General features: G+C 45.8%; 1 protein-coding gene across 3 annotated transcripts in view; it reads left to right on the forward strand.

Moving 5' to 3' along the window:
* The window catches only part of MED31 (SOH1 family protein), an 83,039-nt gene that overhangs the window by 50,569 nt on the left and 7,003 nt on the right, over positions 1 to 25,467 (forward strand). For 2 of the 3 annotated variants that reach the window (XM_086794868.1, XM_086794866.1), the window contains exons 2-3: positions 2,585 to 2,657; positions 2,834 to 2,931. In XM_086794868.1, the coding sequence (XP_086650994.1) occupies positions 2,629 to 2,657; positions 2,834 to 2,931 (127 nt within the window). In that variant the 5' untranslated portion in view covers positions 2,585 to 2,628. Of the gene's footprint in view, positions 1 to 2,573; positions 2,658 to 2,833; positions 2,932 to 25,467 lie in introns of all 3 variants that reach the window. The other variant, XM_086794867.1, reaches the window with a different exon arrangement.

The following is a 25,467-nucleotide window of genomic DNA, read 5'->3' on the forward strand; positions in this document are numbered from 1 at the left end:
TCCTAAAGGCGGTTTTTGGAATGTCAGCCTCAAAGATCTGAACCTGATGGTAACCACTCTTAAGATCTATCTTAGATAAAACTTTTGCACCATTGAGTCATTCTAGGATGTACTCTATTCTGGGCATGGGGAATCTATTCTTAACTGTTAGCTTATTGAACGCCCTATAATCCACACATAGGCATGCAGACTTATCCTTCTTTTGGACAAACAAAATGGGAGCGGCAAAAGGGGAGGAGGATGGTCGGATAAATCCAGATCGGAGTAGTTGGGCTATTGTTACTCTAGCTCGCTCTCCAATGCCTTAGAAAGGCAGTAGGGGAACTTGTTGGGAGGTTCTGAACCCAGGAACCAACTCTATGCGATGGTCCTTAGGTCTACTGGGTGGGAGATTAGGTGGGAGGTCGTCTCGTAGCATGATGTTGTTGTATTGAGACAAAAGACCAGCCATCCGCTGCACTCCTGCGGGTGCTATTTGAACTACATTGGATTGAGAGCACACATATAGTAACGCATACTCTGCTCCTTTTCAGATGGCTCGTTGGGCCTGAATGTGAAAAATGAGTGGAATTCCAGGAATGCTCCGATCCCCGCGAATCATGATGGGCTCAGGAAAATCTTCAACGATAGTGAAAGTGCCCTGCCTCCAATCAGGAATGGGTGCATACTGTCTAAACCACTGGATCTTGAGGATCATGTAACACCCTAAAAGAGGGAAGACAATGAAATTCCACTGGAATGTTACCCTCTGAACTTGCAACTCAAACTGCTGAGCTTTTGCAACTCAAACTGCTGAGCTTTATGAGAAATGTGTGTACGTAGATCAAGGGTAACCCGTGCGCATCTAGATGATAAGGAACCAAGATACAACTCATCTTGTTTGCCAACCCCGGAGAGATGGCAGTCTTAGAACTGTCCATGTCAAAGAGGACAATGAATTGCTGTCCCGTGGTAGTGCCATAGGCAAGGATGAGAGCCTTTGCCTGTCCCTCAGCCTCACCCTCTTGCTTATCATCAAATGCCACTGGTGGCACTGAATTCAAAGCGGGCAAAAGCTAAACAGCATTTAGTCAGCATATGTGCAGTCCTATAGCTATCTAGACTTGCATCACTAGCCCGAAGAGTTTTCAGTAGAGCCTTGGATTGGTGGATACTCAGCCGACATACGGTCTTCCTCGTCCTTGTGTTGGGCATTCATATCGCTTGTTTCGCAAGCATTTTACATCATTCTCCAAAGAATAATATAAGCAAATACACCTAAAGGTATAAAGAAGGCCCTGTTGTGCATTACTACGATCAACCTTAGTGCATGTAACATTGGTATCAGAGCATCAGGTTAGTAGCATGTTGGACAAAAAATAGCATATAAAAATGCTGCGCATGAAATAGGCTGCCTTTTCGATGCTGCCCGACTACCACAAACCTGGCCGACTGGAGACTAACAATCATAAGGCTGTACTTGTACTCCATTGAAATAATTAAGCAAGAGTCTCTTTCAGTTGTGTGCAATCTCCCGAGCGTTGCTCTTTTTCTCACTCTAACTCTCTCTCTCCATCTATTTGTTTAATGCCATAGCCATGGAGTATTCACCTTCCAGCCTCCATAGCCATGGCCCCTATGATCGGGAGGTGGTAGCATTGCTAGACACAGCCTAATTAACCCTCTCTTCCAGAAAAGATGAGCTTAGGGGAGTTGAAGATAGGAGGGGTCCCGTTGGACTATTCATGTCCTTTCATCTTCCACAATTTCGTTGCATGTGCCGGATAACTTGGCACCTCCACCCTCTCATAATTTTCCACCATCCATGCGAGATTTGCACCTCCAACAACTGTTGATCGAGCATCCACCAGCTTTAGGGGGTTGGTTTTTGTAGTCTTGAAGAGCAAAACAAAGGAAGCCTGGAAGTGCAACACAGAAGGATGCCAATCTTCAGTAGCAAATTTCAGCATTGAATTGCTGGTAATCAGAGGGAAAGTGTCAAGATGAAGTGCCCAGTTCTTGGTTTTTTGAAACACTTGGGATCAGAAGTGAGGTAACTGTTGAAATCAGTTATAACCAGTTTGTAATTTATTCTCTTATCTGTAAAACAAATACTCCTCTTTTTTGTTTTTTTGTTTCTTTTGTTTTTTTTGGGGGGGGGGGGGGGGGGGGTTTGCTTTGGACGCACGGCACTTCTTATGTGAATAAATGTGTGTTTCATTCCCATTGTTTACACGATTTTTGTGCATAATTATATTGTTAAGTAACTTGCTAGACTTCTTGAAACACAAACAATGATGATATGCTCTATATTTAGATTGGAGATTAAAAGATAGTACTGTAACAGGCCTTTATTGTTTTTCACGAACTGGAGGCATTTTACAGCAGCTCTTCCAACATCTTTTATGCAATTACATGTAGATTTTGACAAGCTTTGGAATGCCCAGTTATGTAGGAATGTGCCTTCAAGACAACAAAGAATGGAGTGGTTTTTAATTTTGGGGCTTGTTCATATAAACAGTGTTGTCAGGTTTATGCTTTTATTTGTTACATAGAAGCTTTTTTGTAATTTGAGTGTGATCAAAACATTCCAGAAACATGACAGGTGGGGTAAACAGATGAAGTGGGCTTGAGTAGCTGATTGGAGATATGGCCGAGGGAGCATCCGATTATACGTTGTAAGTTGTATATTGTTAAGCTGGTTTTTTGGAGCTAAGGTTTTGTATGGACTTTTTTTGGCCTGTCGTGGTTTTGTCATGTGATAGCTTATATGGGAATGAATAAGGTTTGTTTAAACAGCTTTGAAAATGACTAAGTTCTTGAGGCTGTTGTTTTAACCCTTCTTCTTTTACAGGCTGAAGGATCACTTCAAAGAGACAGATGGTGGTCGGCAGCGCTTCTTGTTGGAGCTGGAATTCGTGCATTGCCTTGCAAATCCTACTTACATCCACTGTAAGGTGCCTAACTCGTTTGATGCAGTGGCTATGGTAATACATACTTAAGGCATGCACTTGCAAGGGTTTATGTCCCCAGCAATAGAAGAACCAAGATTTGGTACTTTATCTAACAGCCATTCTACAAATTTTCATCATAAAAGACTCTTTTATAGAGCCCCATCAACCATGCACTCTTGTAAAGGCCCCTTTCCACACTTTTCCAGCCCATTCCCACATGTTGTATCGTAATCTCCCACTCTTTTGACCAACCAGTGCCTCGGCTGCTTTAACTTTAACCTTTTTGACCAACTAGGTCCAGGCGTTGAGGTACCTTTACCTTGGCCTTGATCCTCGTTTGCCATGTATTTATAGTTCTGTGGCAGATGTGTCTCGTGCACATACAGGGTTGTTTGAGTGTTGTATTAGCTCTTTGCTTTTGCACCTCGTCTGGTAGAACACAGGGTAATAGTGCTGAGACAGGCTTTTATGATGTTGAAAATTGCCATCATAATAATGAGGGCACAGGTATTCAGACTGGTTGCGATGCAGTCAATGTTTCTACTCATTATGTTGGATATGCTAAGGGGTCATCACTTACTTGCGAACCTTTACAACAACCGATCAGCTTGTTTATTTTTGATCCTAGTTGACTCTTTTAGTGTAGTTTGTTTTAGCGGTGGGTGTAACCAGGAGCACGGAATTCAGATCACTCAACTATCAAAATTTTCAATCACTCAAAACGGCGACAAGATTTAGTAATGCTTAAACATATCCAAAACCAATAACACGGCACTTGAATGTGCCAATAATATTTTTTAAACCATCAACACCATACACGCTTGTGGGCGATCCTCAATTACCGAATTGCGGAATACAATGTGCAAATGAAAACAAACCACAAACCAATAATGGTTGCTGACATAGATTTCTCCCAAATTCCGCTTCAAGTGATCACTTGCAGCTTTCCTTTTCCCTTGGTGAATATAATGTGCAAATGAAAACCAAATACAAATCAATAATGGTTGCCGACATTGATTTCTCCCAAATTCCACTTCAAGTGATCACTTGCAGCTCTTCTTTTCCCTTGGTGATTGAAGCAAGTTACAGGTTGTTTGATCTTGAGAAGCAGAGAGGTCATTGTAAGTTGGGATGCGGTCTTCAAGAGCACCCTGTTTCCACTTCAGAGGGGGAGACATTGGCTATTCCCGAGCCTCCAATTGAACAAGGCAAAGAACCTGCAAATCCTATCAATCTTCCAAAAGAGAAGGAGCCTGAAGCTGCACATTGCGAGAGAAGAAAAAGCCTATACTTCGGTGGCTCTATCAAACTTTGAAAGAGTCCGGTGTCTTGGAGTTGCCCAAGATAATCACTCTTCAAAGTGTCTCAGAAAGACAATCTGAACAACAGACCCTGGGTCATTTGGTGAACTATGCCTTGATGAGTAACTAAATGATGATTGTAGAACCAACTTTTGTTGAAGATGCAATGGCATAGAAGGAATGGAGGGATGTCATGAAGAGGGAGCTGCTGTCCATCTATAGCAGGGTTGGTTGCCTGCCACACTGAAGTGATGGTTCTCCTTTGGACAATATGTACGGAGTCCTCAATACTCACAACACAATGTACTTATAAACAGACCAAGACAGATTAGAATATAAGCATAGCACAATGACAAGAATACTGTAAACATTACTTGCATTACTCCCAAGAAGTGGGAGAGCAGGTCAGCCAGATGAAGGGCTGTTGGCCTGTTTATATGTCCACGACTTGCTGGAAATCAGCCTTAAATGCTATTCACGTTCACACATGTGGCCTTGATGCTGTTCATGCTGCCGACAGTGTGTATGATGCAGCCGACTGCTCATAAGACCATATACTAGTCTTGCTAATGCCTAAACCAGGGAATATGCTGAGCGTTATTGGCACAGGTGTGCACTTGACGTCCCCTCCGGCTAAACTTGATGACAAGGTGGATATTTTGTCATCCTTCCGTCCTCCCTGGACTACTGACTTTGACTTACTACAACTGCCAGACTTTGACACTATGACTGAACACTGTCCACTTTTGAACTCCACTTCAAGTCCTGATGGAAAACTGAGTATTTGTTCCACTGTTGTCCCCATGCTTGCTATCCCTTTCCCTTAACACAGCGGCGGGTCACCTGTAGGAACTGATCATGTCGGTTGTTAGGCCTTTGGAAATGATCTGAGAGCTAGTTGATGTACTGGTTCTGAGTACATACTCCCAGAGAATGTTTTCCTCCAGCTTTGCCTGTTGCAGACTACTCCATGTCTTATCCTTGGCTGCATTCTCCTTATGGATCTGTACGCCTTCTTGGGACATTGCTTAATGGCTGAACTTGACATACTCCCAGAGAATGTTTTCCTCTAGCTTTGCCTGTTGCAGACTTCTCCATCTGTTACCCTTAGTTGCATTCTCCTGATGGATCTGTACACCTTCTTGGGACATTGCCCTTAAATATTTAGCCTGAATGCACTAATACCAATGTTGCATGCGCGTAAGTCTTCTTCTGTGATCCAACCCTAAGCCTGATTATGGAACACCTGGAGATGCTTAATGAAATAATTAGACAGAGAAGAGAGAAAGAGATGGCTATTGGTATTTAGTATATTACTATGTTACAAAAAGATGTATGACTTTACAACTTCATGAGGTCTTAGGCCTGCCCAAAAGGTGGCTGATGCACTTCTACTACCTACTTGATGACCTAATGCCAAAGGAGGGAATAGATGATTTGTACAAATGATACCTAATGCCGGATGTTGGAGTGAATTCTTGCCCTCTGCTTCTCACATTGCCATGTGGTAGTCTATTATCCCACATAGTGGGTTGGGGTCATCTTAACTCCTCTATATAGGGCAAAATGCCCATTGGTCTCCCCTTATCTCCCACTGTCACCATTTGGCCACCCAATTGGTCCACCCGTGCTTTCTCATTATGTATGTCCATTGGACTGGCGTCCATGGCAGTTGCATATGCCGGGGATTGATGCCACTCATGTGATACTGTGGACTTGGCTTTCCATTGGGACTTGTGCCCGTGTGTACATGCCCGGAAATGCATGGAGGATTGGTGTTCCATTGGGTATGGTATCTCGTGTACTTGTCTGGAGTACGTCTATTTTGGTATAGTCTCATGAACGGGGATTGCTCATACCAATGTTGCATTGCATAGCATCTTTATGTGCTTGCTTGCAATTGAATTTGCATGTTGTTTTCATGCTTACCTAACCAATGTGTAGTTCTGGGTAAGGGGACGTCCGCCCGTGAACCGTGCGTGTGAAATTGTCTGTTGACTGGCATGTGACAGTTGGTAAGTATTGGTCATAAACCTAGCCTTAGAAATTAGCATTATTTTATAAGTGAGTGTGTACATACTTCATTAAGTTTTGGGCGACCAAAACTCACTTATAAATTATGACCAGTCTTGTGTTCGCACACACTAATGTCCTGAGGTGGACAAAATCCAATGCCAACCGCCCAGACCTTATCCCCTTTGTACAAAGGGAGCAACCAGCCATGTGTCCATCCTAGTTTGCACTAAATATGGAAGCAAGTAGCAGGAGGGAGGCATGTTCACCATGTTCACATACCCTGTGTAGTGTTCTCTTGTCCCATGTGCTCTGTCGCCACTGCTACCGAGCAATTGGAACTCAAGTTGAGTCGATCCAATAAGGCTAAACCCTCATTTTAAGACGAAGAGAGGGCTGTCCAAAACCTGCAAAATAATGGACAGCCACCTAAAAGCACCAAAACCAAGATAAAAATGATCCAAAGGTTGAAAATAAGTCTACCAAGAAGCGTCCCTTCCAAGTGAGAGACTATGGTCTCACTTCGGAGCAGAAAAAGCAATATATGAGCGAGGGGAGATGCTTTACTTGTGGTAGCACTGAGTATATTGCAAATGCATGCCCAAACAAGAAAAAGCGTGATAATGCGAATGCATCAAAGCCCAATGTGCATATGGTTCCGGATGTACAGGGTAACCTTCACATGATAGCAAAGACAGGGTTGTATGTAAAGCTTGGGGACTGCTTAAGGATCAGCCCGCTTTGTTTATGTTTGATGATTATGCAACTGAGAACTTCATATCTACACAGGTGGCAGTTGCTTTGGGTATTGAAGTGGAGGACATGGGTCTTCAAATTTAAGTAGGGGCTGCCTTTGTTGGTAGAGAAGTGCAGGTTATGCCTATTATTGGCAAGTTGCGCATACACATTCAAGGCTATGTGGATCATGAGGACTTTCTTGTAGTGCCTTTGAATGGCTATGATGTATTGCTTGGAAAGCCTTGGCACACACGCATTGATCCGTGCAAGGCTTACGAGACCAACAAGATCACCTTCATGCATAAGGGCCAAGAGCATATGATTGATGTTGGTGAAGAGGGTGATACCATTTTCCTTGTATCTCATGTACAAATTAAGAAAGTAACGAAAAAGAGTGTTTTTGCGTACTTGATTTTTGTACGGGATCATGTTGAAGAAAATAATGTGCATGTAAACACTCTTAGTAATGATAGACTGAAATTCTTGCAAGACTACAATGATTGTTTTGTTGATGAGTTACCAAATGAGTTGCCACCTGTACGATCGGAAGATCATCGCATTGATCTTGTCCCGGGTAGCTCACTATCTAATAGGCCAGTCTATCGTGTAAGTGCATCCAAAAAAGAGGAGATCATGAAGCAGGTAAATGAGCTTCTTGAGAAGGATTTGGTTTTGTTAACACATTCATCCCCAGATTCTGCTCATCATTGGAGTATTTATATATATATTTTTGACATTTTTCCCAAGTCGGGTGCTTCATGCCCAATCGGCTAGCTTTCTCATGTCCAGTCAGCCAGCATTAGATGTCTAGTCGGCGAGAACTTCTTACCTACAAATAGGTGGGCTTGCCTCCCTCTATTCTCATAGTCTAGTCTTCCTTTTGCTCCCTCACTTATGAGGCTATTCATGTCTCTTGCTTGGGACTGTATCACTTTATTATATTCAGCATAGTTGCTTCATATCTCTCTCTCTCTCTTGCACTCTCTCTCAGCACACTCTAGTGCTTGTTTGCTTCCGCTATGTGCACTCATTCATGGTATCATCACTCCCGGTTCAGCGTTAATCTGCTGCCCCAATCAGCGTTAACTTTCCACCCTAGATCTACCTCAGTTTTCAGCACCTTCACATCTGCGTTTTCTTCTCAGATCTGTTGCTGGTCGGCTGGCTTCTTTCGACGCCTTTCCACTGCAGATTCAGGTCTTCCCTCGGTTTGATCTCCGAGATCTCCCTTTTCACCTGTCGGTTGCTGTCACCAGCCTGGACATTTCCCAGTCTGAAAGGGGTCTGGTGGACTCCAGGATGTTTAAATATTTGGAAAGTACAAGCTTTGGGAATGGGGGATTATCCTAGAATACAAAGGACCACACTCCTAAAATTTAGGAGAGTTGCTATTTTTGGCCCGCTCCGATGGAAATTCTGTTCGCGTCATTACATGTGGAATTGAGCAGATACCAAGAGTTGGCAAAGTGCCTATGACAGAATGTCTACCAGTTGGGATATTTTTAGAGGTAAAGATTATGGAAGGACCCATCTCTTAGATTGGGACATGTGGCAAGAAAGTGGACCAAAGTGAGACAAGTGGCCTGACACTTGTTATAAAGTGGATCAAAGTGAGACAAGTGGCCTCACACTTGTCACTTCAGCTATTGTGTGGCTCTCCACTTGTCATTGTAGCCTTCTCTTGCCATTTTAGCTCATGGGAGGTCCAAATCTATAAATTGGAGCCCTCTCTTCTCATTAATGGAGACTCTCTTGCTGCACACTAGCCTCTACCACCGTTGAAGGTTTCTCTAATGATGGCTACTCTCTTTCTCTCTCTCTTGAAGGCTGCCCATGAAGAATACCGGCTGTTGGGGACTGTTTTGGAGGCTTCCATCGCGAAGAAATATTGAAGGCAAGGGTATTCAATCATTTATTATGATTTCTAGCCATTGTATGTGTTGTACCAGCATTTGTACTTGTTGTACCTGCTGTATCAGCCACCGTACCGGCTGTACCAGCCACTGTACTTGCTGTACCAGCTTTTGTACCTGTTGTACCAGCCACTGTACCAGTTGTACCAACCACTGTATTGGCTGTACCAGCCACTGTACCTGTTGTACCAGCCACTGTACTTGCTGTACCAGCCATTGTACTTGCTGTACCGGCTGAATGGAGAGTTGTACTTGCTGTACCAGCTCTATTGCATGAAGACCCGTGGTTTTTGGGGAAGAATCAGTACCCACACGGAGGTATATGGATTACATTGATGGCTCGGCATTTCTACAGCCTATGTTCCGGCTTGGTAGCCTTGTGTTGGGCTGTGTTATGGCATTTGTATAGGGATAATCCGGCATCTCCCGTGGGAAAAGTAAGGCCCTCAAAGCTTGTACATGATATTATTCTCCTTGGGTAATAAAATACTCCAAGGGGGGGGTCGGCCCATTCCGGCCTCTATGTGGTGTCACACGTGCAAGCTCCATTTTCAGCATTTGTGGATGTTTTGTCCAGCTTTATGTTTTATGCAAAGTGATGATGGATATGTGTTAAGGCTGTGACCATGTTTAAATGTTTTAATATGCATTGATGGTATCAACAAGTGTGTCAAAGGCCCCAGTCCCCCGGGCACCGCCGCTGCGAGTTTCATTGGTATCAGAGCATAGGCTTTCTTGGAAGCGGAGGCTTCCTTCTATCAATAAGGAAGAGAAACGATCTCAAGTGGGGACCACACTTACCATCATTGCTGTTAAGCATGGCCAGCCGCTTCATAGCTTATGAAGCAAGAGCATGAGCAGTAGACAGCTTGTTGATCTAAGGGTTTATGAATTCACAGAATTTTATCGTGGAAGTGTGAAGTTGGCTTTATGTGCACACGTTTAGCACTCTTTCCATATGGATATTGTGGATTATATTATCAAGCTTACAGGCAAGCTATATGGAGATATATCTCAGGATATCTTAAGGATATGGTGGCGAGATATTTCTTTTGGCTTCATGACCAACCTGGCAAAGAAAAGCTAAGTATACTTTGAGTTTGCAAAGCTAGTGCTTTTGCTATGAAGTGTTTTTGATGTTCACTAACCCTTGTATAGCTATGCAAGGAGAAAGGTGTTGTTGTTTGCCTTGAGATGGTTTCAGGGAAACATTGTTTATGGCTCCCTTTAATGGGATGAATTCTTTTCATGGCTCTCTTTATTGGGATGGATTATATACATGGAGATTTCTTTCTTGGATGAGATTTATATAAATATTGGGCTTCACAAGCAATTTCTATGGACGAATCTGTCCGAGTTTATAGAGAAGAAATCTTTGGATATCTCATGGATATGATGCTTTTATAGATAAAGTCCACCTCTACTACAAGGTGTGTGGTTAGCACGGAGTATGTGGTAAGAGTTATGGTATACAAGGATTATGGTATACAGGTGTATGGATTCCTGGACTTCTTTTCTAGGAATTTGGATCCATCCTCAGGTTTATGGATTATTCTTTTTGGCTTCCTTTATTTGGGATGCATTGGACTTATGGAACTCATGGTTCACTTACCTTGTGTAGTGTTCTCTTGTCCTACGTGCTCTCTTGAAGATTGTTTCTACCATGTGAGGGTGGAACAATAGAGAGCAGATGGAAGCGAACATGGGCACTTCAAAGGGTAGTGACAAGCACAACATACCCTGTGTAGTGTTCTCTTGTCCTACGTGCTCTCTTGAAGATTGTTTCTACCATGTGAGGGTGGAACAATAGAGAGCAGATGGAAGCGAACATGGGCACTTCAAAGGGTAGTGACAAGCACAACATACCCTGTGTAGTGTTCTCTTGTCCTACGTGCTCTCTTGAAGATTGTTTCTACCATGTGAGGGTGGAACAATAGAGAGCAGATGGAAGCGAACATGGGCACTTCAAAGGGTAGTGACAAGCACAACATACCCTGTGTAGTATTCTCTTGTCCTACGTGCTCTCTTGAAGATTGTTTCTACCATGTGAGGGTGGAACAATAGAGAGCAGATGGAAGGGAACATGGGCACTTGAGAGGGTAGTGTGAGTTGGTGGCCGAAATGCCTATAAACTATGTGTAGCAGAAATGCGTATGGAACACCAGGTTATCTATGCCTGCGAGTGATTGTTTTCAGGACTCCTTGTTTAGCCGCCCTGTGTAGTATTTCTCTTGACCTAAGTGCTCTTCAAGATGTTGCTACCTTGCTTGGTAGAACATAGAGCCAATGGTAGAGAATATGGGCACTGAAGTCGGGCCGGGCGTCAAGGCAGCTCCTTGGTGATCTACATCGACATACCATTGTTTTCTAAATGCTGAATTTCATATGCATTGGCATGGAGGATTTGGCAATGGATGCCCGTGAAGCTATGTATTGAATTTCTCCAATAGTAATACAATTTACTCAAGGGAGGGGTCGGCCGTTTTGGCTCATTGTGTGTCTCTTGTAAGCCCACCTCTCATCCAAGGTGTGTGGTCAGAGTACCAACACGGAGTGCAAGTGGTAAAGTGGACATGACAGGACTTATGTCTATGCCAAGGGTCATGTGGACCGATGTCTTGTTGGCAGGAGACTTATTTTGTCTCGCCCATTTACTTGGGACATGGATTATGATATCTGGACTTATGGGATTGATTTGTTCCGTCCATTTACTTGGGACATGGATTATGATATCTGGACTTATGGGACTGATTTGTCTCGCCCATTTACTTGGAACATGGATTATGCTATCTGGACTTATGGGACTGTTTTGTCTCGCCCATTTATCTTGGGACATGATTTTGATATTGGTATTATGGAGACTTATTTAGTCTCGCCCATTTCTTTGGGACATGGATTCTTCAGTTATATTGGATTTTTTGAGACTGTCTCGTCTCGCCCAATCGATGGGACATGATTATATCTTGAATATATGGCTTGAAGCTTAAAGTTGCGGACAACTTTTAAGAAGTTGGGGAGGATGTCACCAGCCTGGACATTTCCCAGTCTGAAAGGGGTCTGGTGGACTCCAGGATGTTTAAATATTTGGAAAGTACAAGCTTTGGGAATGGGGGATTATCCTAGAATACAAAGGACCACACTCCTAAAATTTAGGAGAGTTGCTATTTTTGGCCCGCTCCGATGGAAATTCTGTTCGCGTCATTACATGTGGAATTGAGCAGATACCAAGAGTTGGCAAAGTGCCTATGACAGAATGTCTACCAGTTGGGATATTTTTAGAGGTAAAGATTATGGAAGGACCCATCTCTTAGATTGGGACATGTGGCAAGAAAGTGGACCAAAGTGAGACAAGTGGCCTGACACTTGTTATAAAGTGGATCAAAGTGAGACAAGTGGCCTCACACTTGTCACTTCAGCTATTGTGTGGCTCTCCACTTGTCATTGTAGCCTTCTCTTGTCATTTTAGCTCATGGGAGGTCCAAATCTATAAATTGGAGCCCTCTCTCTTCATTAATGGAGGCTCTCTTGCTGCACACTAGCCTCTACCACCGTTGAAGGTTTCTCTAATGATGGCTACTCTCTTTCTCTCTCTCTTGAAGGCTGCCCATGAAGAATACCGGCTGTTGGGGACTGTTTTGGAGGCTTCCATCGCGAAGAAATATTGAAGGCAAGGGTATTCAATCATTTATTATGATTTCTAGCCATTGTATGTGTTGTACCAGCATTTGTACTTGTTGTACCTGTTGTATCAGCCACCGTACCGGCTGTACCAGCCACTGTACTTGCTGTACCAGCTTCTGTACCTACTGTACCTGCTGTACCAGCCACTGTACCAGCTGTACCAGCCACTGTATTGGCTGTACCAGCCACTGTACCTGCTGTACCAGCCATTGTACCTGCTGTACCGGCTGAATGGAGAGTTGTACTTGCTGTACTAGCTCTATTGCATGAAGACCCGTGGTTTTTGGGGAAGAATCAGTACCCACACGGAGGTATATGGATTACATTGATGGCTCGGCATTTCTACAGCCTATGTTCCGGCTTGGTAGCCTTGTGTTGGGCTGTGTTATGGCATTTGTATAGGGATAATCCGGCATCTCCCGTGGGGAAAGTAAGGCCCTCAAAGCTTGTACATGATATTATTCTCCTTGGGTAATAAAATACTCCAAGGGGGGGGTCGGCCCATTCCGGCCTCTATGTGGTGTCACACGTGCAAGCTCCATTTTCAGCATTTGTGGATGTTTTGTCCAGCTTTATGTTTTATGCAAAGTGATGATGGATATGTGTTAAGGCTGTGACCATGTTTAAATGTTTTAATATGCATTGATGGTATCAACAAGTGTGTCAAAGGCCCTAGTCCCCCGGGCACCGCCGCTGCGAGTTTCAGTTGCTCCTTTTCAGGGCTGCAGCATTTGTCTTGCTGCGTTTTCTTCCCTATAGGTGGCTCTTGCAGTTTTTGGTGTCCTGAGTTTAGCATTGGTGGCTTTTGGTACCTCTGGTGGACACTCCTTCCGAGATTGTGCATTTTTTTCTGAGATTGAACCCAAGCTTTTGTGATGGCTAGTCTACCTTTTTAAAAAATTTCTTAAGAGCCTCGACTACACTTCATATATTCTCTGAGTCTGCAAAGTTGGATGGTTCCAAGTACAGTTTGTGGAAGGTGAAGGTGAAATCAGCCTTGCGTGGCGTGGATCTCTGGGATTGGCTTGTTACACCTGCCAATGCCACCCCTCCCACACTTGCTTCCGGTGGTGTGACTCAGGCACAGATTGATATTTGGCAGGCAAATGACCATTGTGTTTTCTCTTTTTTGATGTTGAATTGTCAGGATTTTGTTCTCTCTCATGTGCGTACAACAACAGATGTTGCACATGAAGTTTGGAAGGCATTTGCAGATCTTTACGAGATTAAGTCTCCGAAACGGATTTTGGCTTGGAAAAGCAGCTTATGAACTCGTCAGTTTCTGTCTTTCCACCTTTATCTGCTTTCATCTCGAAGATGAAAGATCTCCGGGACGAGCTTGCTGTTTGTGGCAAGGATATCTCTACAGAGGATATGGCTATTCGGCTTCTCTCCAAGCTTCCAGAGAGGTTTGATACTTATTTTCAGTCTCTTGTTTCTTCTCCTCGTCCTGTTCCAGTTACTTGGGAGAAAGTTCTCCCTCCATTATGCAGATTGAGTCTCGCTTTGAGGAGCGGATTGGCACCTCTGGTGGTTCTGATGGAGCTTTGGTTTACGAGATAAAGGGAATTAAGAGAAGAAAGGGAAAGGGGGTTCTGACAAGAACTCCAAGGATAAAGACAAAGACAAAAACAGATCTTCTAAAAACAAGGACATTGTCATTATTGTGGTAAGAAGGGTCATAAATCGCCCCAATGTCACAAGAAGCGGGATAAAGAAGCAAAGAACTCTTCCTCTACAGCGGTGTCTCAGACCAAGAAGGATGATGGTATTCTTCTATTAGTAGGTACTCGTCGTGTACTTGCTCTGTGACTTCTCAGTCGCGGTCGTGGATTGTGGATAGCGGTGCTACTGCTCACATGACATGACAGCCCATCGAGATTGGTTTGAGGATGTCATGTGCATCCCGCACTTGGATGCCACGTAGACATATCTGTACAGAAGGTGCAGGACCTGGGATGGTAAACTGGTCCCATGTGAGCCCAGTCCGAGATGAGTCAGCCAGGGTTCCATCCCAGTCGTCCGAGGTTAGGTGTGCATTGTCCTGCACATGAGTCCAAGGTCAGGTGTGCATCGTCTTGCACATGAAACAGTGCCGGTCCGCGCTGTAAGTCTCCCTCTGGAATGATGTCAATGATTCTGTGTATCTGGTATGGTACTGGATGCTAGATCATTGTGTAGATAGTTAGGGTTTGCATATAGGAAAGGGGCCAGCCCATAGGGCTACCCCAAGTACTTGTGTGGGCATGGGGACAGTGTAAAACCACGCCCATGAGGGCCAGGAAGGTCCTGGCTGTACCTACCAGCCATGGGTAGGCCATGGAGGACTGTAGGACAGTCCTATGCCAGGGGCAGCTGACAAGTCACCCAGCCTTGTGATGGCTGTAGGGCAAGTATGGGGCAGCCCATACAGGCTGCCCAGCCTCCAAACAGCAAGTATTCAGTGCCCAGGCCTCTAGAAAACCATGCGCCTAATGCCCAGCCAAGAAGGAAAACATGCGCAGATTTTAAATAGCATTTATTGCTGTTTATCCAGTCGTGGGCAGAATTTATGACCAGCCGACTGCCTACTTTGGGGGGTATAAATACAAAGGCCCCAAATCTCTTGTGTTATCTCATAATTCACCAAGAGCTAAAGCTGATCAAAGGGCCAGGACAACCAAGGATAAGCTAACGTAGAAGGGGTGAAAGATTGCAGGTCAATCTCAGCCAAGAAAGGTGAAGATTTCTGTATTTATTTTCAGAATTGCATCATTCTAATAAAGCAAATACACCATTCGTGGTCGGGGCCCTACAGAGGGTATTCGGGACCCAATACTGTGTCCTCTCTCTCTTCAGGGAGCTGTGGACACCCCCTTCACTGATGTATACCATTTTATACCCCCCAGTATGGTACAGGATGGAGCTAGCTAGGTTGCATATCATGATTGTATACTCCATGCATATAGCTTTGCATTCTCCTAGTAGTAGAGCTCCATCCCTTGCACACCCAGATTCAGCTTTTTTTTGTTCAGTACTTTTTCATTTTGTTGGGATGACAGAGGATACCCCATACAGGTACTCCGATTTGTCTCATAGGCCGAGTTCGGTCTTTTGGAAGACGTTAATAAAATCTTTCTTTCTTTCTTTCTTTCTCTCTCTCTCTGTCGCTTCTCTCTGCGCTCTCCTTTCACCCGCCCTCTCTCTTCGCTGCTGCTCCCCTTCGCTTCGCTTCTTCGCTTCGCTTCTCTCTGCGCCCCCGTATCCACACCCGTCCTCTCTCTTCGCTGCTGCTCCCCTTCGCTTCGCTTCTCTCTGCGCCCCCGTATCCACACCCGCCCTCTCTCTTCGCTGCTGCTCCTCTTCGCTTCGCTTCTCTCTGCGCTCTCCTTTCACCCGCCCTCTCTCTTCGCTGTTGCTCCCCTTCGCTTTGCTTCTCCGCTTCGCTTCTCTCTGCGCCCCCGTATCCACACCCGTCCTCTCTCTTCGCTGCTGCTCCCCTTCGCTTCGCTTCTCTCTGCGCTCTCCTTTCACCCGCCCTCTCTCTTCGCTGCTGCTCCCCTCCGCTTCGCTTCTCCGCTTCGCTTCTCCGCTTCGCTTCTCTCTGCGCCCCCGTATCCACACCCGTCCTCTCTCTTCGCTGCTGCTCCCCTTCGCTTCGCTTCTCTCTGCGCTGTCCTTTCCCACCCGCCCTTGCTCAGGCCCCCAAGGCAGCAACATAACTCTCCCTCTCTCTCTCTCTCTCTTTCCCGTTGCCTATCTCTCCTGCTACTCACATACGCACCTGTGCACCTATTGCCCACCTGCGCACCTTAGTTGTAGGGTAGGGTTGTAACCCACCTCCAAGCAGGTAAGGGCTTGCACCTCATGGGGGTGGGGTTCGTGAAGAGCAACCTCTCAAACAGTCCAGCAGTTTGACATGGCCAGCAAGAAAACCTTCTCCGAAACCCTTATCTCTCCTCCTACCAAACCCAATGAAAAACCATCACCATGGGAGCGGTACCTCCTGAGCATGATTCAACATCTTCAGCAAACAAATTCAGCCTTGCAAAATGAACTATACATCAGACAAAACAACATCTTTCAACCCTGGAGAAACAGATTAAGGAACAACAACACGAAAAAGAAAACAGGGAGGAAATCACACAGGTAAATTTACTTGATCCACAGCCTAAAGAAATTCTCATTAAAGAAGTAATATCACAGATTAATGAAGAGAACGAGCAGATGGATTGCAAAAGAAATTAGGGTGGGTGGTTTGTCAGAGGGTTGGGAACGGTGGAGGTATTGGAGGACGAGGAGATTGCGAATGATACTTATGTCCCGGAATGCGAGACTCTACAAAGAAAGCTGTGCAGAGCTATCCCTTTCATCGACATTGGCGATCCCTCAGTGGCAATCAAAGGAAAACATGTGGTTTTGAGGTACAGGAAACGAGAACTCAATAAAGTATACGAAGCAAGGAAACAAGGAAAATGGGCAGTCTACCGTAGAGGTAGAACTGTTATTGCAGATTTCAGGACAACCAAACATGGTAGTAATGAAGAGTAGCTGCTAGAGAAATCCTTCATGTTATCTAGGATTCTCCTACGGTCATGTAGGAAATTTGAACTATTTTTAGTTTTATCTCTATTTTCATTTTGTTGCCCCCGAAGTGGAATGTAATCACATGGATGTATCTGATTAGTCATATAGGTCAGATGTGGCCTCTAAAGGACGTTAATATAGTTTTCTTTCTTCTTCTTTCTTTCTCTCTCTCCCTCTCTCTCTATTTTTCTGCACATCTACATTCAGTTTTGTGCGCTATTTTCGTCGCGGCAAGTGTGCTGTTTTTCTGAGCATTGAAGTTACCGATCTTCCCCGAAGCTTCCGCTTGTTACAGTGGTATCAGATCCTAGTATTCGACCGTACTTGCAAGTGTACCCGCATGCTATTGGTGTACCCGATTGTACTTGCAGTTGTACCAGTTGTTGTCCAGCACTTGATGATGTCAGTACCCGTCTACAGAGTTGTACTAGTTGTTGCCTTGTACTAGTTGTTGTTGTCAGTACCCTACTGTACCAGTTGCTTCCCTGTACCCGATTGTACTTGCAGCCCTTGTACCCGCCTACAGTTTTGGAGTGCATTAAAAAGGGGATGAGCTTCTCTCCTGAGGATTGAATTTGAATCCTTGTCAGGTATTTATTTCTGTATTTTCAGATTCTTAAAATTAAATGTTATTTGTACAAGTCTTGTCAGGCAAAATATCACACCTTGTTGCCTTCATTAAGTAAGGCCACCGGGATGGTGACTTTTCCCATGATCACCCTGACCGCGCCCTCACATTTTGAGGAGCCAATGAAGGTCATTTGGGTATGAGGACAACTGGGAGCAAAGCTGATTCGGGAGCACCAGGCATAGTCACATGGAATGGGCATTTTTAGACTCCAGAATGTTGGGGATGGCAGCATCTTCCTGTTCCCATTCCCGTCCCATGTCATTGTATAGTTATAGGGAATGGCCATTCTCATTCTTTTTCGTCCCCGTTCCCCGTTCCCATTTTGCGTCCCATGTGACTATGGCACCAAGTATTACTCTCTCCGCGGTGTTTCACCTTGCCAGGCGTCAGTACGGATGCCTGTTGGTGCATGGTCCCGGAAGACCAGTGAGGGCAAGTGTTCACCCAGTGAAGGTGGGAGATTACTTGTGACTTGGTCTACTCCGATAACCGATTCTTCACCGACAAAAATCTTATTGTTTACCAGTTGTACTCACTCCTCGTTATGGAGAAATTTGGCCTAGGGCTCGTGAACACTTGTACATATAAATACTTCAAGGAATACAACTATATTGAGGGGGGGGGGGCCCTTTCCGGCCCTAGTGATGGTGTCAAGTGTTCTTTGTTATTTTCAGTTTTAATGTTGCAAGTATTGTCCATTGTTTGAATTAGTTAAGTGAGCTAAAATATGTGTATTTTATCTTCTGATTCGTAGGTCTCCTGTAGGAAGCAGTTACACAGCACTCAGGAGAGAGAGGGAACCAGTCAGCTGCTGCCGGCAAGCATCAGAAGAGAGGGAACCAGTTGGCTGTTGCCCACCGTACAACCAACACTCAAGGGGGAGAGAGAACCAGTTGGTTGCTGTCAGCTAGCGTTGAGAGAAAGAAAGAAAGCTGTATTAACGTCTACTAGAGGCCGAACTTGACCTATGAGACAAATCAATGTACAACTGTCAATGTCTTCTGGATGTCCAGAAAAAAACGGGACAAAATGAACATGAAATAAACTATGAAAGTACTGAGCTAATGGGGGGGGTGTGATGGATGGAGCACTACTGCTAGAGGCGCAGTATGCAATCTATATGCGCAGGGTATACAAGAATGCAATGCAGATTTGTCTAGCTCCAACCAGTACCATAATGGGGGTGTAATATGTGATACATAGGCGATGGCAAGGCAAAAATACCTCGGAGCATGATCTCCGGGTGTGAGTGTAAGTGAGCCTGCCGCTCTTGGATATGGTGCTGATGTCGAGTCCGTATCTCTGTGATCTCCCTCTGGTGTAGTCTGGGAGTCTGGTAGCCTGGTGCTCTCGGTCTCCGTCTGGCTCGGAGGTCCGCAGTGCGCTGAAGTGTAACCCCCTCGTGTGTCAGGGTAGGCACTGGGATAGATCTTTGGAAGAAATCAGTGAGCTGGAGCTGTCGCCCACCTCTCCCTGTGGTATGAGTCCGTATCAGTGTCTCTCTGTGGCGCTGTCTCTAGCAAGAACTGGCCAAATCTGTGCTGGTCTGCGGACTCCATGATCTGGCGGAGTGAGGGATGTCCACTGAAGATGGTGGTGTATCTCTCTCTAATGACACTATATGCTCTGCATTTGCATACATAATGTTCCTCACTCTCAACCTTCTCCTGGCATAGTCTGCATATCCTCTCTGCTCTGGGGATTCGTGTTGCCCTACCTGCCTCAATCTCAAGTTGGTGTGATGACACTCTGAGCTGGCCAATCACCACTTAGGCACTGTGAGGCATGTACACATCCGTGTATCGAGGTCTCTGTATGAATCCATCCGTTGAGATACGCATAAACTGATCTCTGTAGTATAGCATCTTCGACGGTAGAGGCTGACTGGGTGTAATCCAAGTCTCTTGAGTGTATCACTGTCATAAATCCCGCTGAAGGACTGTGTTCCTCTCACTGTGAGAGAGCTGGATGTGTGGTGCATGTATATCATACTGGAAAGGTGGCAGGTGATCTATGTCAAGACCATGCTGAGTGAGCCACTGTATCCAGAGTCACATGGGGACGGGGGACGGGGACGGGGAAGTGCCGTCCCGGGGACGGGGTCGGGAACGGCAAAAAAAAAACCTCTTTTTTAAAAGCAATTTAGGAGTTGTATGCATGACATACATATAGAGACACACTTCGAACAAAATTTTACACCGAATAGACAAAAAAACAAGAGTCATTTTGAGCAAAATGCGCTAATAAAACATCGATGGCATACTGATTATGTGATTGATAGTCTGATAGATACAAAGAGATGAGTACATGCCTCATGGGCAGTGAGGGTTACAAAAAAGAGTGGGTACAAAATAGAGATACTAGATAGATCATAGATGATAGATCACAATAGATCATGGCCATTGGCAGTGGGCACAAAAAAGGTGAGATGGCTCAAGGCTCAAGAGTCAAGCCTCAAGCTCTTGAAGTGCTAGCCTCGCGGGAGGCTTGGAAGTCGAAGTCGTCGATGCCATTTGAAGCCTCCTCCTCCCCCTCAGGCTGTAGCTCCCCCTCTACCTCCTCAAGATGCTCCTGAGCTACAGGATCTTGCTGTGCCATCTCCCATTCGGTGAAGGGGTCCGCCTTAGCGCTCACAAAAACCAAATCACTTGCCCTTTGCACTTCAAGGCGGTTCCTCTTCTTAGAGGCAATGTGACTGTAAACGCTCCAAAGTTGCTCCAAGCAACTAGAGCTCATAGCCTGGCTAAGGATGCGAATAGCCAAGCGCTGCAACTCCAGCCCATCTGATCCGTAATCCTCCCACCAAAGAGGAGACCCAATCTTGAGGCGGTCAAGCTGTGCATCTAAACATCCAAAAGATCCCGGCCGCGTCCTGTACTGAGATAGCTGGTCTCTGATCTTCCGCCTGATGGTAGGGTCGAGCTCTAAGCGCTCCAAAATGATCCGCCATCCCCTGCTTACTTCCTTGTCGGCCTCTTGCTTTCTGCCCTGGAACTCTGGATCAACCACAAAGGCAGCCGCATGAAGAGGGGAGTAGTAGGAGTTCCACCTGGACTTACATAATGAGTGGATCTCCTCAAACTCGGCCCTGTCTGGCACAAACTGCTGGAGTGACTCGATCATGCGATCCATGGCCTCATAGACCTTGCCGATACATGGTTCACGTCCGTCAATGACTCGTAGAAGGTGAACAATAGGCTTGACCACGGCGTCGAGTGTCTTCACCTTCTCCCACCAAGCGGCATCGTCGGCACGATCTCGGCACGTTCTCCCTGTTGCCGATTTTGACTGCGGCATGGCAGAAAATTCATCACTAAGGAAAAGCCCTCTTAGGGCTCCGCCACATGTAGACAAGCGGCCTAGCATGAGGAAGTTGTATGCAAACCTTGTCTTAGAATACTTGAGGAGGGAAAGAGTGCTCCTTTTAGAGAACTCATGTCGCAGCCTTTGGTGGTTGAGGACAAAGGATACAAGCTGGTTAGCCTCCTCAATGGTGGGTGCAATCCATGGCAAGGCACCTATGTCTTTGAGGAGGTTGTTGAGACGATGGGCCATGCAAAAAGAAACTGTGATGGATCGATACATTGACTCAATAATGGTCCCGGCTGCCCTATTTGACGCCTCTCCATCCGCCACCATGCCGACCACAAGCTCCGGCCCAATGACCTCGATCGTGGACGCCCATTCCGCGGCAAGCACATCCACGGCCTTCCCAGTACCACTCGCATCATGTGACTCGATGAAGTACACTTTGCCACCACTCCATGGATGGAGCGCTTGCGCGTGTCACTCCATCCGTCTACAATGAGAGAGACTCCGTTAGTCTCCCACGTTGCCTTTGTATCCGCTGCCGCGTGCTCAACGGCCAACTTCTCCCTATCAAGCAAAGTGGTGCGAATCTTTTCCGATGAAGGTGGCACATAAGAGGGGCCATATTCCCCGATCTTTGTGGCCATCTCACGGAAGTAAGGAGACCTATTTCAAGTAAGGAAAACCATGTAGCATGTTAGCTTTTTTTTGGCAATATGACAAATGCTTTGAAGCATGAGACATTTAAAAAAAAAAGAGTGAAGAGAATTGAGTCTCGACTCTCACCGTGCCGCTTGAAACGCAATGTGGTCGTGGTAGAAGAACCTAGCCACCGACCTATCCACCTCATCCTTCAATTTTGGGTTCCAATTCTCGTTAAGAGTGGATTGACGGCGGATGGGAATGGAGGCACCCGATGTGGATGGAGTGGACTTGAATGGTTGAGAGCTTGAAGCAAGATTTGGGTTCCTCTCCACCTCCATTCGCGTCGGTTGCTCTCATGCTCTCACCACATCATGAGGATCAACGGCAACATGTCCCCCTCTCTTTGCCGCCTCGGCCGCCTCATAAACCTTGAGCTTCTCAAGAAGCTCCGCTCGCTTCTCAAGAGTAATGCGTTCGCAAAATTGCACTTGATGACCGGCCTCGTGCAAAAAGTGAGCTCGCACTTTGTTGGCGCCGCCACTTCTCTTGTAGGAACAAAGCTTGCAATTCCATGCCCTTGAACCACCGCCCACTCCACGACTAGTGTAGTGGACCTCATCCCACCATGACCATGTGTGCACCGCCGGCCTCCTTCGTGAAGAGCCCGCAATGGAAGATGTGGCGGCGGCGCCTTCACCTTGAGATGCCATGAATGATGATAGTGTGAGAGAGAGGGAAGAAGGGTGCAAAAGAGAGTTGCAAGTTGCCGCTTGACTCTTGAGGCTTGCAAGTCTCAAGAGGGATGGATCATGGAACTTGGAGAGAGAGAGAGAGAGAGAGAGATGGCTTGGAAGTTGGCACAATGTAGATAGTATAGAGAGAGAGAGAGAGGGCTAACTTGCCACTTGGGCCTTGAGGCTTGGACAATGGAACTTGGAACTTTGGAAGCTTGAGGCTTGAGCAATGAGGCTTGAAGCTTCAAACTTGAGTGTGGAGAAAAGTCCTAAAGTGTGCCTTCTTTTATAGCCGGAAATCTGCCTGTTTTTGCTCGTTTCTGGCCGTTTTCTGCCCGTTTCTGGTCGTTGGAGGCGTCCCCTCACCGCGTCCCCTGCCCGTCCCGCGTTTCGGGAACGCATCCCCGGGACGACTTCATGCGTCCCCGGCTGTCCCCGCGTCCCCTGCGCGTCCCCGGCTGTCCCCGCGTCCCTAAGGGCCGTCCCCGCGTCCCCGTGTGACTCTGACTGTATCATCTGTGAATACCATGATCTCCTATCTCCACTCTCTGCGAGCTGCTTGGATGCCTCAAAAGCTCTATGTGATAGTCGATCTGATGGCATATCTCTGATCCTCTGTATGAAGCAGATAGGGCCTCTACTAGCATAGGAGGTGCAGCAAACCGGTCCGGACAATGTCATGTGGGACGGAGGGTTTGCTGCAGATCATCCGTGAGAGCATGAGAATCTGAGGCCTCTCTACCTGAGACCATGTGGAGGTGGCGAGCCCAGGTGCCCATACTGTTGCAACATACATCAAAGCAGGGGTGACTAGTGTGTGTGAGATAGATAGATAGATAGAGAGAGAGAGAGAGAGAGAGAGAGAGAGAGAGAGAGAGAGAGAGAGAGTTTTTTGCAACTGTTGCCCACCTCCTCCTCATGCGTATCCTTCCTCTTGCTTTTCAAGGACTCGACACCTCCTCCTCATGCGCATCCTTCCTCTTGCTTTTCAAGGAGTCGACAAGCCCATAATAGTTGTGCTTTTTCCTTCTGAGCCAAAAGTGGCTGAGTTGCCCAAAAAATATCAACTTTTATGCTTTTCCCAGCTTGTTGGTCAAGTTTCCTCTAGGCGTCTCCTCTTGTCCACATATGCATGCCCATAAAGTAATGAGTCCGGCCACACTTTAATGATGTGTAAACCTGTTGACTTATAAACCTTATAGGTCACACCAACAAATAAAATCCCATGTTGTTCATGTTTTGTAGCCAACACTTTAGGCCAAAATACGCCAGGGAATGCTTCCGCTTTTCTTTTGTGGAAAATCCCTGTCCTCACCTTGGCTCTGCTTAGTGTGTGAAACACTAGTCAAGACTAGTGGAGGGACCAAATGGTGACATCCCCTCCATCTTATAAGACAGTTGTATAAGCTTGATACCAGTGGAAATACTCTTCAAGTATTGCAGATCGACAGCCATTCAATATAATATGATTATTAAAACCATAAGTCCAGATCCACTGTAACCATAGCTGCTCGCCAGAGTTTCCTCTTTCTTGAATGTTCAGGGATCCAGAACTTCCCAAAACATAAATACAAAGTGAACACACCATGTCAGGCTGCATTCGACGTACATGTATTGCCATGTCAAGCTCCATATGCCATACATGTATTGTCATGTCATGCTCCATAGGCCGCACATGTATTGTCATGTCAGGCTCCAATGCCATACATGTATTGTCATGTCAAGTTTCATGAGCCACACATGTAATCTTGCCATGTCAGTGGGCTCACACCAGAGTCCTTCCTTGGGATCCATCCACCACATATAGGCATAAACTCCTCTTGGCATGTCAGTGGGCTCACACTAGAGTCCTTCCTAGGGATCCATCCACATACATGCAAAAGGTATGTGCCATGCTATGATTGGTGTGAGTCCTTCCCCACAAGCCACCAAGGCAAGCATAGGTTCACACAAGCCAGGGAAGCTCAACTGGAACAGCCCTGCATGTCTTTGACCAGACATACAAGCGTAGAATACTTGCCATGTTAGGCTTCAAAATAGCTCATAGACTAGAATCAGCCAATCCATGTTACTGATAAATAATTCATAGTTTTGTAATCACATATAGGACATATTCTAGCGTCCCATACCACTAGAATACTCTCCATATGTGATCCTTGTATAGGCGACAATTCTAGTGTCCCATACTGCGAGGAGCCTCCAATACACAAGACCAAAACCATAAACTATTCATCAAAACCATAGAAAAGCCTTTTCGATAACTATGGCCATTCTTTAGCTTACCACATAAAACCATGCTTAGTTTTCCACGAACAAATAGATATTGTGTCACCATTTGGTCCATCTCCATTTCTGGAGCCACTTCTATGGGACTGTCACTCCATAGAGCGGCGAGATTTGTGCCATGTTCACATGGGGCCAAGCCAGTGTCCCATGTGAAAGGTCCAGTCTTATGGAGTCACATGGACGGGAGCAAGATCAGCGCCACCCGTGCGTGACCAGTGCTGCGTCACATGGACGGGAACCAGTTTCATGTCACCCGTGTGTGACTTGCTTTGTGCTATATGGACGGGAGCCTGTTGGTGCCACCCGTGTATGGCTAGGATGGTGTCTTATCTATGGGACTGTCACTCCATAGGAAGACCATGACATATTTATTTATATCTGTCGCGCCAGTTTTGTGCCTGACAGGAACCTCTTGTACAAGTTTCGTGAAAGGGAGATTTTGTCCATTATTTGTGCACATGCATTTATGCCTGGATGCATAAATTTGTTTTGCATGACTTGTTTGCCTGTGTCTGCTTGTTATGCCGTGCCAGTACACTGGACGGGGACGCCCCGAGTGTACTGTGGAGTGCTGTTTGCTGACTCGGTGGTGTGGCGTGTGAACAGGTGTGGTAAGTATTTTCATTTTCGCCTTTTTAAATGTTAAACTCCATAAACTTGAGTGAACCTTAATATTTATGAGGTATTGTGTTCACACTCAATTTAAATAGGGGCTGG

Source organism: Cibotium barometz, chromosome 61 (assembly GCF_041138505.1).
Source record: "Cibotium barometz isolate CiBa-2024 chromosome 61, ASM4113850v1, whole genome shotgun sequence".
NCBI classification, from domain to species: domain Eukaryota; kingdom Viridiplantae; phylum Streptophyta; class Polypodiopsida; order Cyatheales; family Cibotiaceae; genus Cibotium; species Cibotium barometz.